At 31.7% G+C, this 20,203-nt stretch overlaps 1 protein-coding gene across 4 annotated transcripts in view; it reads left to right on the forward strand.

Annotated features, from left to right (window-relative positions):
- LOC114326972 (putative autophagy-related protein 11) overlaps positions 1-11,882 on the forward strand; it is a 105,354-nt gene extending 93,472 nt beyond the window's left edge. For 3 of the 4 annotated variants that reach the window (XM_050656989.1, XM_050656995.1, XM_050657007.1), the window contains 2 exons: positions 6,823-6,945; positions 11,662-11,881. In XM_050656989.1, coding sequence (XP_050512946.1) covers positions 6,823-6,945; positions 11,662-11,724 — 186 coding nt within the window. In that variant the 3' untranslated portion in view covers positions 11,725-11,881. Of the gene's footprint in view, positions 1-6,822; positions 6,946-11,661 lie in introns of all 4 variants that reach the window. The other variant, XM_050657001.1, reaches the window with a different exon arrangement.
- Positions 11,883-20,203: the final 8,321 nt, after the last annotated feature.

Consider the following 20,203-nt stretch of genomic DNA (forward strand, 5'->3'; position numbering starts at 1 on the left):
AAGAAGAGGAAGAAAAACAATGAGAAGAAGAACAAGGGAAGCAGAAGTATTAAAAAATTATGAACCAGTTTGATAAATTTCCCCTTTTTTTTAATTTATACCGCTTTATATAAGTTTAATCATTTTTAACCCTTGCCAATATCAATTATTAAATAGCTTTAAATTAAACAGAATCATAACAGATCTGTGGAATAGGCCTACTAGGTAAACCACGTTAAAAAAACGCGCTAAGTACACTACCTCAAAGGTGGTGTGGAAACGTGTGCGCATATTATGACGATTACCACTTTTTGAATCGTTATATCTCAAAAACGGTGGCTCCCAGGAAAAAAAGTAATAAGGCATTTTTTATAGATAATTATCTAATCTACATTTTTTGTTAGCACTAATTTTACCATAAAACTTACCGTTTCGCTGAAAATCGCTAAAAACCATATTTGGTGAACTTTGACCCCGCGTAAATTTTTTAGCAGAGGTCGGATTTATGAGGACTTTTTAGATTTCATTTATGATGGTACTTTTAACAATCCTGCCAATTTTCAGCTTGATGGTAATTTTTGTAGCCTCGGATGCGTAAGTTGACCGGAGTATAATTAGATCAGAATAGCATTAATGAAGACCGACAAGAGAGTAAGGATAGATAAAAGTATGAAAGAAAAAAGTGAAGTTATGAAAAGATTGGGCCAGGGAAATCCACAGCCAACAGTACTTGTTAACTTCTTGTTAGAAGTTATGAGAAAAAGCGGAATACACACTCAAAGAATGATCTATGACGACAGAAGTCAGGTACTTGCATTTGCCGACGATGTAGTACAAGTAGGACAATGGCTTTGCTGAGGATATTCAAACTATTGGAGGAGAAAGTAAAGCAATACGCACGGTTATTAATGATCGGAGAATAAAGTATATTTATGGAAATATGAAACTAACTAATTAAGAGAAATAAAGTCAAGAAATTGAAAAGCGGAAGTAGAACTATTAGAAATCTGCATAAACTATTGAAAGCAAAAAACATCTCAAAGTTTGTTTTTATTTATTTTTTTTACTAGTCAAAGAATGGGAAAGAGAAGTATTTTTAAGTATGTAAAGTTTTTTTTCTTAGCTGAGCTCTTTCGGCTTACAAAGCCATTGTCAGCGCTATGGTCGAAAAGGTTAAAGTACCACTAAAAAGAGAGTGGGATTCCATCTTGAATGGTTGAACAAATTATTGTTTTCTTATACAATGAAAAACTTTAGTTGCTGGTTGTTTATTTATTATTCGTCAGTAGATGTGGAAAGATTAAAAACACCCAGGACATCACAAAACACTTTCCATTTCCAATTTGTTCCGGCTATTTTTTAAATGTCATCTACCCATCCTTCTGTGACTCACAGATGAGATTGGTTATCAATGACATTAGTCAATATTTGTTACTTCTATGGTGGAATCTTTTTGTGCAGAGGAATAATTATGGGGATTGTTCAGTCAACAGTCTATTTGAGGATTTTTTATAAGAGTTGACACTTTAGATGGAATCATCTTACCAGGATATTCTGCGATATTTGCATTATAGCAGTTTTAGTTTCTTTTAATATGATATCTGATTCTGTTTCATAACCGTTTTTATTGATGTTTGTTTCATACAATACGTTCAGTTTTGAGGAAGTGTTAAAATCGGCAACATTGCTTAGTGCACTATCGTTGTTTAATCGCCGAATGACGGAGGAGGTCGGAGTGACGGAGTTAAAATCTGCGAGATTCAGGTGCATTAACGTGGGAAGTGGGGACCATCTGGTACTCGACGATGCGCTGTGTTGCCATTTATAGGCCGTATATCTAATACCCGCTTTACACCAACAATAAATTGATCAAGAAATTGTCGAATTTATTCAAGGCCAAAGGGTACCTACCCCCCGTTAAGATAGGCAAAATGCCCTCACTCCCAGAATTCAATTTTATTATTTTTTTTACGTTCTATGCAACTAATAAATGAGATAACGCGGATTTTTAGCTCGCCACCCCCCTTACCCCTCCCCCCACAGCCAAAAACGTAGATTTTTAGATTTAATTTTTTTTAGTTGGGTTTCAATTGATTTAAAAATTTCAAAAAATTTACAAGTGTAGCTGAGGCTTTTACAAAACATGTCCATTTTTTATGGAGCCATAGGTCGAGTGTACATAACCTCAAATTTTTTTTTAACTTTTTTAAAACCTATAACTTTTTGTCGGAGGGGGCTGCAGGTCCAATTTTTTTTGCATTTTGTGTATTTTATCAAAAGCTATCTCTCTGATTTTTTTCAGATTTTTCCGTCAGGTGCGCCATCTTGAAAAATCAAGAAAACTGTTTTTTAGGGGGTTTTTGGGGATTTTCTCCATTTTATAGACTGCAACATAGATCAACTCAAGGTTTTGTTAATAGATTATGTATAATTTAAAATAACTAAGTATATTAGGATTTTCAAAAATTGGGCGAAACACTTTTAAACCCCCCAAAAACCATGATTTTTAAAGTTTTGTAAGGATTTTTGCGGGTCTAATTATATTTTTTTGTGGTCGATACAGTCTGAATATTTTTTTTTATTTTTTTTTACGTTCTATATGATTTTAAAAAATTAGGACTCACCGCAATTTTAGCCCACTTCCCCTATTCCCCCTCAAATGTCAATTTTTCGATTTTTTTTTATAAGTTGGTTTGCAATTAAATTATGAATGTTATTCTGAAACTATTTCTTTGTGGCATTTTTGTAATTAACTATTCTAAATGGTCATTTTTTTAGTTAAATTGTGGCTTATTTCCCATTTAGAATAGTTAATAATTATTAAATTATAAATTACAAAAAATTCACACTCACAGCTGAGGCTTTTACAGAACATCTATTTTTATGGACCCGAAGGTTGAGTGTAAGTACATATTATAACCTCTTTTTTTTTGTTTTTTAATACGTATATTTTTTTGGTGATGGATTTATGTCTATTTTTTTGTGTTTTGTGTATTTTATTAAAAACTATATTTCTGACATTTTTCAGATTGTTCCGTAAGGTGCGCCATCTTCAAAAATCCGCAAAACTGGTTTGTTCGGTGGTTTTTAGGGATTTTCTCCATGTTATAGACTTCAAAATAGATTAATTCAAGGTTGTTTATAGGTAATGTAGGTATAATTTAAAATAACTGAGTTTTTAGGGATATTTTATATAATTTGCTATTGAATAAACTTAAAAATAACCTGTTTTCACAATCATAAACTTGTCAGGATGGCACGTTCCACAATTAAAATTACGTTTCACAATTAAAACTTCCCCTGTTTCCATACCTACATCAAAGTTTGTCCGACTAGACACCGTTAAACTGTTCAGATATTTTCAGCTTGCTATTAATCAACTTTTTTTTGGTACGCGGGATCCAGGCCTAATATTTTTTGAGATCAATATAGCCTGAATATTTTTTCATTTTTTTACGTTTGATGTGTTTAAAAAATAAGCCTTAGCCCAATTTTAGCCCTCCTCCCTCTCAACCTGCCCAATAAATCATCATTTTTTCGTTTTAATTTTTTTTCTCAGTATATCTGTTGCTCAGTTTGTCCTCAAGTAAACTACATTTAACAAAATAATTTCAAATTTTTGCAATATTTTTATATAAAGTAAAGATTTTTATATAAAGTAAAGATGTCATTGTGATATCTTTTGGGTAGGATACAAAAAACAAAAATAAAACAGAATAATCAATTTAAGAAAAATACATTATTTTAATATATACTACTTCTTGTCGTTTTGTGAATCAAAACGTTTTGTTCTTTGTTAGTATTGTATTTAGTAAAGACCCTAATATATTATCTTCCATTATACATATTCTAATTATTCATCAAACATGTGCTTGTACCATCTACATAACCTATATCTCTGCTCTGCCTATTATAATGTCATTTTGATTCACGTTTACTGCCACGTAAAACACTATAAAAGAATAAGGAAAGTATTACCAAAGAATATATAGCTCCGTATATACTCGTAGAGTATTCGGAGAGTATATTCGTTGGTATTACACTTCAGTTCTAAAGTCTTCATCGCTGTCTTCGTCTATTACAGGTATAACATCTGTATTGTCAAAGAGTTTTGTAAGATATTCTGCTGGCTTGATGATTTTTGTAAAATATCTTCCATGCGATAAATATTATATTATGGCAGCTACATGCGAACAACAGCCTATGGTTATGTTGCCGTTTGCGCAACTCGCATCTACAACAGTATCTATCGTTTAATGTTTTCAGAACCATCTTCGTTTGGCTCATAATGCAAATAGTTCATGCTGTATGATTGTCCCCATTAGGTAAATTATTTCGATTCATTTTTTTGCACAAACTTATTCAAAAACAGGTCCTTATAACAAATCCACATGGTGCCAGGCAGTACCGCGGTCGGAAAATTGTTAAACAATTTTTTAAACAAATTCAAAAAATCAATTTTTTCACTTGAGACAAATTTGTTTTAGATTATCTGGATCAACCTGAGCAAAAAAGGTCTCTTGTGATTTTTCTATAAAATTGACTGTTGTCGAGTTACATGCAATTTAAAATTTGAAAAACGCGAAAATGGCTATTTTCAAGGCTTAATAACTCGATTAAAAATTATTATTATGAAAGACATAAAGTGACCAACTCAAAGTTTAAAGTCCCCCCCTGCAGGAGCCTGAAGAAATTTTTGTCATTATTTTATTACTATTATTTTTAACAATTACAAATGAGCGCTAGCACGTATTGAACCGGCCGTCCGCGAGAGAGATGTAAATTCATTAGATGTTTCAAAAAATATCGATTGGAAGTCAAAAATGCGTTTTAAAAAAATAAAAAAGGAATTTTGAGGTTATATGTATTGTACACTCGACCTACGGGTCTATAAAAAATAGATATGTTTTGTAAAAGCCTCATAAAATTTTTAAATTAATTGCAACTTAACTAAACAAAAAAAAAAAATAGAAAAATTGACGTTTTTGTGGGGCAGGGGGAGGGGGTGGTGGGCTAAAAATGTGATTAGTCTTATTTTTTAATCACATATAACGTAAAAAAAATGAAAAAAAAATATTCAGGCTCTATCGATCTCAAAAAATATAATTAGACCCGCAAAAATCCTTACAAAACTTTAAAAAAGCATGGTTTTTGGGAAGTTTAAAAGTGTTTCGCCCAATTTTTGAAAATCCTAATATACTTAGTTATTTTAAATTATACATAATCTATTAACAAAACCTTGAGTTGATCTATGGTGCAGTCTATAAAATGGAGAAAATCCCCAAAAACCCCCTAAAAAAACAGTTTTCTTGATTTTTCAAGATGGCGCACCTGACGGAAAAATCTGAAAAAAATCAGAGAGATGACTTTTGATAAAATACACAAAATGCAAAAAAAATTGGACTTGCAGCCCCCTCCGAAAAAAAGTTATAGGTTTTAAAAAAGTTAAAAAAAAATTGAGGTTATGTACACTCGACCTATGGCTCCATAAAAAATGGACATGTTTTGTAAATGCCTCAACTACACTTGTGAATTTTTTGAAATTTTTAAATCAATTGAAACCCAACTAAAAAAAATTAAATCTAAAAATCTACGTTTTTGGCTGTGGGGGGAGGGGTAAGGGGGGGTGGCGAGCTAAAAATCCGCGTTATCTCATTTTTTAGTTGCATAGAACGTAAAAAAATTAATAAAATTGAATTCTGGGAGTGAGGGCATTTTGCCTATCTTAACGGGGGGTACCCTTTGACTTTTACAAAATGTATGGTTTGTGGTACAAAGCACAATTTGACATCCAATTTTACCACAGATCATCTAAAGCAGTGGTGTTCAAACGGTCGATCGCGATCGACCGGTCGATCGCCAAAGTTTTTGAAGTCGATCGCGATTCACGGAAAAAATACTCATGGAAAAGCTGGATACTGCGCTAACTTGTGGATAATATGAAGTGCAATGCATTTCATGAAGTGCATTAACATCCATGAAAAAATTAAGGTGAAAAAGATCTTTAATTACAAATCTCTGTAGTTACAACCTTTTACCAAATAGAAATGTGAAATAAAATTTTTTATTTTAAAATTTTTTCTTACTAAGAGCAGTCGATCGCTGGATGCTTGCAGTTTATGTGGTAGATCCCATGCAGTGTAAGTCTGAGCACCGCTGATCTAAAGTGTTCTGTAATTTTACCGTGAAAATGAAGAAATTTGACGAAATAAAACATGTCTTATAATAGAACATGTTCTATTTCGTCAAATTCTTTCATTTTCTTTTTATTCGCGGCAAAATTGGATGTAAAATTTTGTTTTGTACACGTCAAATTTGACCTTGAAGAAGTTGGTCAATTTCTTTATCAATTTATTGTTGGTGTAAAGCGGGTATAATATTTAAAGCTAAAAACATGCCGTATACCTATAGTATTTTTATAGTAGTTGTACAAAATAGTTACAACACACGTCTATTATTTATGTACCAACGTAAAGGTAAAAGATAACTGTAAAAGTAATAACTAACTACCTATACATTTTCCAACTAACTACTTGTACATTTTCCAAACCAATCCGAGTTTCACTTATTTCAGAGTAAACTGCGGTAGATATTTGATCATAAATATCTGATAAATGTTACAGGAGATTAATTCATATTTAGTTAAATTCCTTTGTAAAAGATATATTTATAAAAAATCCTCGAAAGGGGTTACATCACAGAACAGAATTTTTTCGGAATACTAATTCCATAATCATCATTTTACAAAGGAATCTAACTATTCTTTGTGATTTATGGTACACAGCCAGCTACAGGAATTTATTTTCCTTGTGGATTTTTTAATGCATATTTATTTCTTTTCAGCAAGAAGCTGAAAAATGGAGGAAGTGGTCACAGCGATTGATTAACAGTTGTATAACAGTTGAAAAAACTAATAAAAAGACAAGAGATCATGTGTTGTTTAAAATGGCAACGTATGATGCCGAGGTAAGCGTATTTCTTTAATTTACACCCGTACTCACGGTGTACGAGCCCCTTCCCATTTCAGTTGGCCCACCTTTGGAATTTGCGGTTTATGACGATTACCATAAACAAGTGATAATCAACATATTTTTATAAGTTCCCATATTAATTATTTTTGCATTTTTTACTAATATTTATTGAAAACAGTATCCTTATGGTTTTTTTTATTTATTTCAAACAATAATAAGAAATCGCTAAATCGTGGCTTTTGATTCAATTACATCAACATACATTGATTTTTTCATAATTATCTTAAAATCAGAGTTAGGCTATGGAAAATGATATCAAAACAATTGTCAATTAATGTCAAATAGATTTTGTGATATTATAAAGCCTATTGCCGTTTGTCGGGATAAAGTCAACGATGGGAATGAGTGAAGGTAAAGTTATGGATGAGAACATTTGTTCAATCATCAATAGATTTTTTAATTCTCGAAAATCAATTCGAAAATCACGAATATGTTTCAATTGTCAGAGTAAAGTGTAAGAAATATAGTTAGGAGCAGTGGCGACTCGTGATTTTTACAATAGGGGAGGCTATACCTGACTGTAAAATATCTAGACAAATTTGCACTAGCAAAAAAATGCGCCAAAAAATGTAATTTAATGCCCCATTTTTTGACCATTTTTTATTTACATTTGATAATATCATCCTAATTCATAATTTCATGATATCATATCATTTTAAAAATAGTTAGTCTAATTGTAAAAGTTTAATACCAAAATTTGTGTCGTTTATTTGTTAACAATTCCATCTATTTGTAAATAGATACATATGCATATCAAAATAAATACAGACTTGGAAGTTTTGCAGTCCATACATAATGAAGCTTCAAATTTTTTAAGATACTCAACTGAATTTTTTTAATTCTAAACGCGGCCTACTGCGAATTCAAAAACACGATAAATTACCGATATTTTGCTTTGAGTTAGAGATATCGGAAAAAGTTATTTGAGCAAGTTGTTCCAAATATTATTATAACCCCACATACCAAATTTCTTAACAAAATTCGCACTTTTAGATTTTTCATTATTTTTAGTCAGGACCCTAAAATTCGTTGTCCCGAGACGCACGCAACCACGCAACGGAGCCAAGAAGCTACCCTGCCTCCCTTGGTATATCTCCGGGCAGCGTGTGATGTCACCGTAGATGCCACTGTTAGGAGACCGGGTCTCCTTAAACGCCTGCTGCGCTGTACGGAGCATTAGCAACGGATACTGCTGGGCTTCTCGGCTCCCTGCTCCGTTCATGCATCTCGGGATAACCCAGGGTCCTGCCTACAATAATATGTAATAAAACTAATGCTAATGCTCCGTACGTATGGATAATTAGTGATAATATGGAATTTACACGTTGTATAAAAATGAGAGTACTTGTTGTTTTCGCGATTCATGATAAACAAAACAGTGTAGAGTGTGTAAAAAATTTATGGGGAGGCTAGCCTCCCTTGCCTCCTCTGACGAGCCGCCACTGGTTAGGAGATACAAAACCTTAGGTTTTGTCACCACAAAACCTATAAATGTAGGAAAAAGTAAAATAAGCGAAGCAGATAGAAGGGGATTAAGACGCATTATAGTGAAAATCCGACGGGCAACTTATCTAGATTTAAGTAGTTTTTGGAGTAAACTGGTTGGAACACACGTTTCTAGATCGACATGTCACTGAGAGATCCACAAATTAAGATTTTCTACTTACAAAGTGATTGATAAAGTTAAAAAATCAATACGAATTCTTTGTGAAAATTTTAATTTTATCTCAGACTAACGAAAATCCAGTCTTAACGTTACAACACAAGAAAAATAAGTTAAAATGGTCAAAAGAGCATTGAGGTTGGACAAATTCACTAAGGGATACAACACAATGGAGTGATGAATCCAGATTTGAAGTTTGCGTTGGAGTTGAGTTGGATACAGTAGGAGTCAAGTTATACGCAGGAAAAAAGCTTTTCAGCTTAATGTTTTAACAGAAAAGTCAAATTTCCTACGTTTTTCATGGTCTGGGGCAGCATGGCATCGAATAGTTTGGAAAAATTGTATTTTATCGATGGAATTTTAAATACGGGCAAATATTATTTGAAGGTTTTAAATAATTTCTTACCGATTGTGGAACAGAGTCGTTTCAATAAGTTAAATTAGCGAAAGATTTTGTCTTCCAACGAGATGGCGTAGGTTGCCATACCTCAAAAAAGAGTTTAAACTGGATTGGTGACCACGGTATTCTACTTCTGGAATACGTTTCTAACAGTCCCTTTTTTACGCGAAATAAAAAAAACATTGAGGAAACAACTTACTATGGTTTATTTTTTAACTAAGAGGAGTAAACTAAAAAGACTGATTCACACCCAAGAAAGTCACTAGAATAATAACCAAATACATCTTCTTTTTTGGTTGGTCTAGTCGGCCCTCAAAGGTAATCCGTAAATATTAACTTAAATTAATACGTCGCTAAAGAGTTCCAAAAAAAAAACTGCTTTTTATATAAAAGCAGACTAACAATCTAAAAATTAAAGGAATAACACAGAAAACACTAAAATCGCCGATATAACTTAATTAACCTATGAAATGTCACTAGTGTCAAAATTTGATAAATGTCATTAGTGTCAAAATTTTATAACAGAGGAGTAAACTTGCCTGCGGTTGGACCAATTACAAACAAGCAATATAGCGCGGTAAATTTGAATCACTCCTCTTGGTTAAAAAACAAACCATAGATCTGTCAAAGAATTGAAGCAAAACTTGCAAAAAATAAGGGATCCATTTACATACACCAGAGTGTTGTCAGAACTTTATAAAAACTATGCCTCGAAGAATTTTGAATGTAATTAAAAATAAAAAAAGATGTCACTTGTTATAAACTTCCACATTTGTTTTGTTAAAATTATATATTTTTGCGTTTTTTTTTAATTTGTTATTATTCTATTTAATTAATCGTTCTTATTAATTTAAAACATATTTTGTATACTTCTGGAAATCCAAAAATTATTGATGAATTAAAACTTTCAAAGTTTAGGTATGCTGGACTTTTGTTTTTGTTCTATAAAATTGGATTTTCTTTTAAATCTACATTGGGCCAACTGATATAAGAAGGGGCTCGTATGTATTCATAAGCATAATGTTTTAAAGAATATTTATAAATTATCTAAATTAACATACAGAACATTAGCTTTATCAAGATTAATACATTTCTCTCTCTCCTATGGCACTACAGCCCAAGTCGGGCCCTGGCCTTCCCCAGCTTCCGCCTTCAAGTATATGTCGTCGTTGATTTGCAAGAAGATGCCAAGTGATATTTTATTCAATAGAGGGGTTATGTGCAAAAATGATAGGTACGAAGGTTCTACTTATTCTGTAAAAAGGGGTCAAGTGTATTACTTATTATTGTTGAGATAGTCTCATAATTTTTTGGCGCCAAGTAACATTTTTTTAAAACTGGTTGTGTAAAAAGGAGCTAACTTCCACTTAGTAAAAATATAAAAATGTTATTTGGCCCCTTTTTGCAAATCAGCGACGATGTGTCCCTGGCTGCTCTCCTCCAGTTATCCACCCTCAATATCTCGTTAGCATCAGTTATTACTTCATCTATCCACCTTTTCCTTGGTCTACCTGCTGACCGACGTCCCACCACAGTTTCGCTAAGCATTCTACTAGGTGTTCTGTCATTGTCCATTCTTATGAGGTGACCTGCCCAGCGCAATCTTTGTATTTTCGCATAATTTGCTATATAGGATTTATAGCGTATAAGTATATTTGCTTTGTAAAATTGTTAGTAGTTGAGCCTTATTTTCCGTATACCATTGTCGCAAATGGGTACCAATACCCTCCTTAATATGATTAATACATACATATATTGTCCAATAATTATACAGTGTGTCAATTTGAAAAGTTGCCACCCACTATAATTTGGTCCCTAGAAAAAATCTAAAACATACAAAAACACGTCAAATTTATTTGTAAGGGGGACATTTTATAGACCAGTTTTCAACTAAATTATTTCAACCCTCTAGCGGAGGCGGACATTACCCCCAAAATCTTAAATGGAAAGGGGGGTTGAGTGATACCTCATTTTAGAGGTAATTCAATTACCTTTTCAAAAACACCACATACCTTATATTTCTTTTCAGTACTTTTGGAAAAATCTTGGACTCAATACTCTACAAAAATTTTGGAGTTCTGAACTCGATACTTAATTCCTTTACGGTTTTACTTGATTTTTTCAAAAATACTCCAAAAAAATACTCTAAGTACTCCAATACCCAAAAAAAATTCAATTTGGAGTTCAATACTCCAAAAAAAATTTTGGAGTTCTGAACTCGATACTTAATATCTGTATGATTTCACTTGATTTTTCCAAAAGTACTGAAAATAAATATAACGTATGTGGTATTTTTGAAAAGGTAATCGAACGATCTTTAAAATGAGGTATCACTCAACCCCCCTTTTCATTAAAGATTTTGTGGGTTGTGTCCGCCCCCGTTAGAGGGTTTATGTAATTTAGTTGAAAAGTGGTCTATAAAATGTCCCCCTCACAAATAAATTTGACGTGTTTCTGCATATTATTAGATTTTCTATAGGGACCAAATTATAGGGGTGGCAACTTTTCAAATTGTCACCCTATAATATGTTGTCGTAGAAAACCATCAAATCTCAAAATGTTTTTATGTTTATGTACATATTTTCCAGGTGGCTGTTATTGAAAAATCTTATGAGAAAGTTAAGGAGTTGTTAAGCAAGGGTAAAAAATAGTTGACATTACATATATAGAAAATAATATACTAAATAAGATTTCACAATTTGTAGGATTAAATATTTGACAATTTGATATAAGCGAACAAAATGTACAAACTCATGATATTTATTTTATATAAATCAAAACTAAGATAATATAATATTAAAAAGCACAACTGTCTTATTTGTAATGAATTCTCTCTGGTAGAAAGAATCTAGGTTAACATACAATTAGGCTATTGATTATATTCAAAATAAGATAGCTAAAAGGAACTACAACGTTAACGGGGTTTTATTATTTCATATGGTCAATGGACATCTATATATGAAAAAACCGCGGAGTGCTACCATTTAAAGGGGTGCGTTTTTGATAAATGGGTGAATTAGTCCCTGGGCACAGGTTACATTAGGGTGAGTTCTATGCACTTTTGGTACAAACATACCTACATAAAAATTGTTCCTGGTTAAATTTTCTACCCAAATATCACTTTTTAAAGTCAATCATGCTTTTTTTTACAAAAATATATTCAAAAGAAAAAGCACAAAGAAACCCAAAAGAAAGAAATTTTGTTTTTTGTCCCATAACTTTTGTCCACGAGGATATAGGTATAGACATTACTTTACAGAAAAAAAACCTACATATTTCTTCTTTAAAATGTTGTTTAGTAGAGGTAATTAGGATTTATAGTTTTCGAAATATGATTTTTTAAAGTTTGCCACTCACAGCAATTTTGGGCAATTTTCCTTGTTATTTCGCAAATATTGTTCTGTAACTTTTTTCTACGCAACTTTAGGTATATGCAATGGTACACGTAATAGAAATAGAAATCAATTACCTTTAAATGGTCTACTGTATAACGTTGTGCGACTTTTTTTTAGAGAGATTATGGTTTTTCAAGATTTTATACTTTTAACGATTTTTTATAATATAATATAAAAATAAAATAATATTATTATATAATATATTATATATTATAATATAATACCTAATATAAACAAAATATTATTTTTTACATTTTTTACGAATATTTTTGAAATTTCTCATTATAACTTTTTTTTGTACATGAATATACTATATATTGCTCAATAAAGTGGGCTTACTTTCTGTTCTTTAAAATGGTGTATCATCTATATTTAAATAATGGACCGAGTGATTCTTTGATATTTTTTTACCTGTATTATTTAAAATTATTTCTTTTACAAAAATTACATAAACATTAGTCTTAGAAAACATTACTTTAGTTAAAATTATTTAAACGTTGACATTTAAAAAAATTTCAAAATAAAAATCCATATCTTCGTTAGCATTAGCTTCAATATCTTCCTCTGGCACCTCAGTTATCTTAGAGTTCCCACAATTAGTACACATGCACAGGCACCCTTTGTGGTGCAGGAGCTTTGACAGTAAATATTGGAATTAATCCATATTTTGAAGTTTGCCCGGCCGAGTCAAGTGGATCCAAAGTATTACCTATAAAAAAATAAGATTCAATCATAACACACAATCACATAAAAAAGTTATAATGAGAAATTTAAAAAATAATCCTAAAATCAAAAATCGTTGCAAGTACTTATTACATTTTGAAAAAGCATATCTTATTCAAAAAGAATCCTAGAATTTTTTATAATACACCATTTTAAAGTAAACATAATAAGCTTTCTTTATTATTATATAATATATACCTAAACGTAGAAAAAAATGTATAATGGGAAATTTAAAAAATAATCGTAAAAAATATAAAAACTCGTTAAAAGTATAAAATCTTGAAAAAGATAACCTCTTTAAAAGAAGTCGTACAACATTATACAGTAGAACACTTTAAACATAATTGATTTCTATTCCTCTTACATGTACCATTGCATATGCCTAAAGTTGCGTAGAAAAAAGTTACAGAACAATATTTGCGAAATAACAAGGAAAATTGCCCAAAATTGCTATGAGTGGCGAACTTTGAAAAATCATATTTCGAAAACTGTAAATCCTAATGACCTCTACCAAACATCATTTTAAAGAGAAAATATGTAAGTTTTTTTTCTGTGAAGCAATGTCTATACCTATATCCCCGTGGATAAAAAAACAAAATTTCTTTCTTTTGGGTTTCTTTGTACTTTTTCTTTTGAATATATTTTTGTAAAAAAAAGTATCTTTAACTTTAAAAAGTTACATTTAGATAGGAAATTTAACCAGGAACAATTTTTATGTAGACTTGTTTGTACCAAAAGTGCATAGAACTTACCCTAATGTAACCTGTGCCCAGGGACTAATTCACCCATTTCTCAAAAACGCACCCCTTTAAATGGTAGCACTCCGCGGTTTTTTCATGTATAGAGATTCATTGATCATATGAAATAATAAAACCCCGTTAACGTTGTAGTTCCTTTCTATAGTACATAATCAATAGCCTAAATATCGATTACCATCATACACATAGGAGCAAAATATCATGGAACAGCCCACAATAGTGGGTTTGGTGTACGAGAGAGTTTCCTTCAGTTCTGGTCCAGTCTCTAACATTCTTGACAATAACAGATACCAGATTAATCAGCTAGGCCAAAATCTAAAAATAGTATTTTGGAACTATGCAATAGAGGGCATAAGGACAACGAGAAGAAGAAGGAACTATGCAATACATGCTGTAAAACCTGCAAAATATTAAAATCCTGCTCAAACCGAATCTGCTTAAAATTTTTAAAATATATGAGAGACTGGAAATATATAATATCCAGAATAGAAAAACTTCGATAAACGCCTCATTCTACAAGGATAATTTAGGCCAGAAAAGTCGTGTACCGATCAAATCCTTGCACTAACAGAACAAACCGAAGAGGGATAAAACTTAACAGGGGTCGCTTTTGTTTATTTGACAGCAGCTTACTTCATGTTTTGCTACTTCAAATCTTTAACATTTATTACCATCGGAATTCCTTCAGGCCTAACCCCTGCCAAACTCAAATATGTGTTTTCCACATACGCTCAAAAGAAGCTAAACGAAAACAACCTGGAATGGGAACGAAATAAGACACGCACCTACCTAAAGCTGTGATCTCCAATGTCGTAGATTGTGTACAACGTTTGTCGGTCAACGGCAACTTCACGTAGTCAATACAAAACAAAGGCTATGGATTATCAATAAACGCCGTAAGTCGTTCCCAGCATCCAGCTGTGGTCTCCAATAAATAATGCCGTGGGTTGCGTACAGCGTCATACCAGACGTTGCATACAGCCTTTGTCGGTCGCCGGCAAAATCCGATTTGTGTCGTTATCAGTTGAGTGCGATCTTTAAATTTGTTTTGACCGAATTGAAATGCCACAAGGTGTGTATGTTCTACCTAATTATTATTATTATTTAGTTAGTTGATAAATATATATTATATAATTTTTTAAATTTCCTGGCATATTAAATATTTCACTTATTTTTGACATGTTTCACTTATAGGTCTGGATCCCGGGTATGAAAAGAAAAGTTGATTAATAGCAAGCTGAAAATTTGTTAATAGCTTAAGGGTGTCTAGTCAGACAAACTTTGATGCATGGGAACACTGGAACAGGGGAAGTTTTAATTGTGGAACAGGTTAAAAATTTGGAACGTCAGACCACGAAAACGTCCCATGTATTTTGTCGGACAGAACTTCCAATTGATTTGTTACCCTTTCATTAAACTCTCATGCAAAAATTAGACTGTTATTTGTCACCTGTCATAATTCCTGTCATTTGACATGTTCTACGTGTTCCACTCATTAAAATGCCCAGTTGGTGGTATGTAAATATCAGTCTGGTTTTTGCAGGACAGTTTAATGAAAGGGTAACAAACTAATTGGAAGTTCTGTCCGACAAAATACATAGGACGTTTTCGTAGTCTGAACGTTCCAAATTTTTAACCTGTTCCACAATTAAAACTTCCCTGTTCCAGTGTTCCCATGCATCAAAGTTTATCCGACTAGACACCCATAAGCTATTAAAAAATTTTCAGCTTGCTATTAATCAACTTTTTTTTCATACGCGGGATCCAGACCTATTATGTTTTGTACACACTTATGACAAAAGAACGAATGAAAAAAGAAAAAAGTATTTTAAAAATGTGTAAAATATTATTTCTACAACCACTATTCAAAATGCATTTTTCTGCACAGTTTTATGTTAACAAAGTTGATATTTTCTCACAGTATGACATTAGTGTGCAGAAAAGTGACGTTTCTGTGCCGGAAAGTTCTTTTCTACACAGTACCGTTACATTCCACAATAAAATCATAAATATAATTATAACATGTTTTGATGAAATTGTTTTATTTAAGATATTAGATTTGATAATGCTTTTCAAATAAGAACCGATTTAACTCATGTCCGAGAAATCTGCAAAATTCGCTACTTTAATACATTATTTTTGAACTTTAATTTGGTATTTTACAAATGACTACCTCATTCTGAGTAACGTTAATCTGTGGTTAAATTGTAGACAAATATATAACCTGTAAGACATTTATTATATTTAATAAATTATCGAATAGAAATTAAATTATGGATGTTCCAACTGTTTTATTTTACAATTTTATTCTTAATAAACATTTTATAATTATCAATTAACCAATAAAGATTTAGCAACCTCGGCAAGATACGTCGAATGAAGTAGATATGGTGGAAATCTGCGACTGCATAAATATAACGTCAAATGTGACATTATTTTATGATAATTATTTAAAATAGTTTAAATTCAAACAACTTAAGGCAGTGCAATAATTTTTTAACTGATTTCTGTGTAATTTGTTTGGGTATAAGGAATTTAAATTGATTAGTATTAAATAAATACCTACAGTTTAAAATTTATAATTTATTATTATAATAAATCTTCCGTTTGGAAATTGTGATTTTTATTTTTAGCAAAAACTGTGGTTGTAGAAAAAGTATAGTGACAGAAAGGTAATTTCTCACTCGTTTGAATTGCGGCACTCGCTTGCACTCGTTCAGCAACTTTTCAAACTCGTGAGAAATTAGTACCTTTCTGCACTTGTTGCACAATATACTATTATACACTTTTCTTTTTACATTCATTCATTTCACTTATTTTTTTCCCGTTTTTCAATATTGTTTTTATAATTTTTATCGCTGGATCATATATTGACCTGCTACTTTTAACTAACTCATCTTTTAGACCAAGAGGCAGCGATGAAAAATCTCTTTGAATTTACTAAAGCTAGATTTTTCACAGTTGATTACTGTGAGTGTGTAGAGCAACATACTGCGGTCGGTCAAGCGAAACGTAGAACAGGGGTTACTGAGAGGGTATCAAAGTTGCTTTCCAAAGGGTATCAAGGTTGCAAAGTAGAAACGTAATTAAATCCATTTACTAAGGCTGAAAATCGGTACACACATTCTAAATTAAATATAAATAAAAGTTATTATAGTCGGTCAAACAACAAACTAATTGGAAGTTCTGTCCGACAAAATACATAGGACGTTTTCGTAGTCTGAACGTTCCAAATTTTTAACCTGTTCCACAATTAAAACTTCCCTGTTCCAGTGTTCCCATGCATCAAAGTTTGTCCGACTAGACACCCATAAGCTATTAAAAAATTTTCAGCTTGCTATTAATCAACTTTTTTTTCATACGCGGGATCCAGACCTATTATGTTTTGTACACACTTATGACAAAAGAACGAATGAAAAAAGAAAAAGTATTTTAAAAATGTGTAAAATATTATTTCTACAACCACTATTCAAAATGCATTTTTCTGCACAGTTTTATGTTAACAAAGTTGATATTTTCTCACAGTATGACATTAGTGTGCAGAAAAGTGACGTTCATGCCCCGCTAACTCTAATAAAAAACATGTAATCGTATTTATTTTCCTTCCGTTTAGTCAGAGGCGCTGATGTCGGCATTGTGATTGGTGGAACATGACTTTTGACAAATCCTGCGCTATCTGTGAATCTGTAATCTGTGTTCGTGGTCGTTCGTTCGTTGTCGTTCACTTATTTTATATGGTCGGTTATGTGATGTGTTTGGTGTTTGTGTTTAGTTTGTGTCACCATAAAAAGCTGATATTCAGTCGTGTTTTTTGATATTTTTGTTATTTCATAATCGAGTACCTTTTTAAAGGTAAGTTTTTCTGATTGTAGGTACTGTTTATCCAACAGTTTTAAAATACACATTTTATTTCGCGTTTTGTTGTTGGGTCTAATGGCCGATCAGCTGTTGTGTGCAGCCGATAAATTCAATAAGTAAACATATATTTAATCGAAATTAAATACTCATATTTCTATGTAAAATGTCACATTATTGTATAAATAAATAATTAAGAAACAAAAGTTGTTTGTGTTTTACCTTTATTGTCCACTTGAATAAAATAATATTAAATATTGGAAGTACCTTATGGAGGCTATGGTGCACCTAGCGTGGAGGCTAGATAACGCTACCCTTCCTATCCAATCAACAGCAAGAACGTTTAAAATTTCACACCTATCATGTCGAAGCTACAGACCGCTTATGTGGAGGCCAGATTTGTAGTATCCTTCCAATTTTCCAGGTGCTGAAATACGTGACATATTTTTTAAAGGGTAAGATCGCATTCTACCAAATCACACAACACTTTTTTCTATGGTGACGTTTCTGTGCCGGAAAGTTCTTTTCTACACAGTACCGTTACATTCCACAATAAAATCATAAATATAATTATAACATGTTTTGATGAAATTGTTTTATTTAAGATATTAGATTTGATAATGCTTTTCAAATAAGAACCGATTTAACTCATGTCCGAGAAATCTGCAAAATTCGCTACTTTAATACATTATTTTTGAACTTTAATTTGGTATTTTACAAATGACTACCTCATTCTGAGTAACGTTAATCTGTGGTTAAATTGTAGACAAATATATAACCTGTAAGACATTTATTATATTTAATAAATTATCGAATAGAAATTAAATTATGGATGTTCCAACTGTTTTATTTTACAATTTTATTCTTAATAAACATTTTATAATTATCAATTAACCAATAAAAATTTAGCAACCTCGGCAAGATACGTCGAATGAAGTAGATATGGTGGAAATCTGCGACTGCATAAATATAACGTCAAATGTGACATTATTTTATGATAATTATTTAAAATAGTTTAAATTCAAACAACTTAAGGCAGTGCAATAATTTTTTAACTGATTTCTGTGTAATTTGTTTGGGTATAAGGAATTTAAATTGATTAGTATTAAATAAATACCTACAGTTTAAAATTGTTGTACAGCTGTATGACGGGACAGAGCCGGTCGGTCGACCCCAATAGTCGATTGAGGAAATGAAGCATTTTGGCTCGCAATTTTTTCGTCCAGCATGGATTTACTTGAAATTTTCGCAGAAGGTAGGGAATAGTCCAAGGATCATTTTCTATATCATGCCGCTATCATACGCTAAAACCTTGGGGGTGGTTGCCACCCCATCTCGGGGCTGGGAATTTTTTCTTACATTTTAACCATGTAATTCGATGGAAAAAGTGATTTTAAGAAAAAATTGTTTTTTACATTTTCTTCGTAAAACTAATATTTTTCGAGTTATTCGCGGTTGAAAGTAACAGTTTTTCGACGAAAAAATCGACTTTTTTAGAGGGTTTTTTGAGAATACCTCGAAAAATATTCTATATATTTTTGGCGATAAAGTTTCTTAAAAAATGATTTCGTAGGATTTTTATAGAGCTATAAGACTGTGTAAATTAAATTCCGTAAGATCCCTTAGTTTTTAATTGGGTCGGTTTTAAAGGGCTCGAATAAGGGGGTGTTTGCTGGTAAATAGAGGTTTTAAACAGCTATATCTGGCTAACTATTCACTGTAGTGAAAATCTATGCACAGGGTAATTTTAGTCATTAAAAAAGCTACAATTTAGTAGTTTATAATTTTTTTCGCATCTTCAGTATTTTCGGAGATATTTTGAAGTAAAAGGTGAAAAATACCAAATTGCAAAAAATCAGTTTTTCTTTAAACTCCAATTTTTCCAAAATTAGGCATTTCAAATAGGTCAAACTCCTTGAGTGTATTGATAATATAAATATAAAGGAACTACAGAAAGGTGAAGACCAATTTTGAATTAGGAAGGTAGTTAGGGGGTTGTTTTCACTGATTTTTTCGTAAAGAAAAGCAGGTACCGACACTTTTTTTTAATTATAAGTCGCTTAATTTTCATGATAGAAACTTTTTATTATTTTTTTTTTGGAAAGGTCTAATTGTATACTTGAAAAAAGATTATTTTTAAGTTTTCCTCGAAAAATGCAAATTTTTCCCATTACATATTTGGATTTGAATATTTCAAATTATGCATTTGACGAAAAAAGCTAACCTTTAATATGCCGTATCTCGGTTTGCATTGGTCTTAAAGATATTATTGGCAAAGAATTTGGTTTGTGTTACTAAAAGATACAATTTTGATATCTACAATGTTTTTGATTAAATGCATATTTTTCGAGGTATTCTCACAAAACCCTCTAAAAAAGTCGATTTTTTCATCGAAAAAC

This window comes from Diabrotica virgifera, chromosome 1 (genome assembly GCF_917563875.1).
Source record: "Diabrotica virgifera virgifera chromosome 1, PGI_DIABVI_V3a".
In the NCBI taxonomy this organism is placed as follows: Eukaryota; Metazoa; Arthropoda; class Insecta; order Coleoptera; family Chrysomelidae; genus Diabrotica; species Diabrotica virgifera.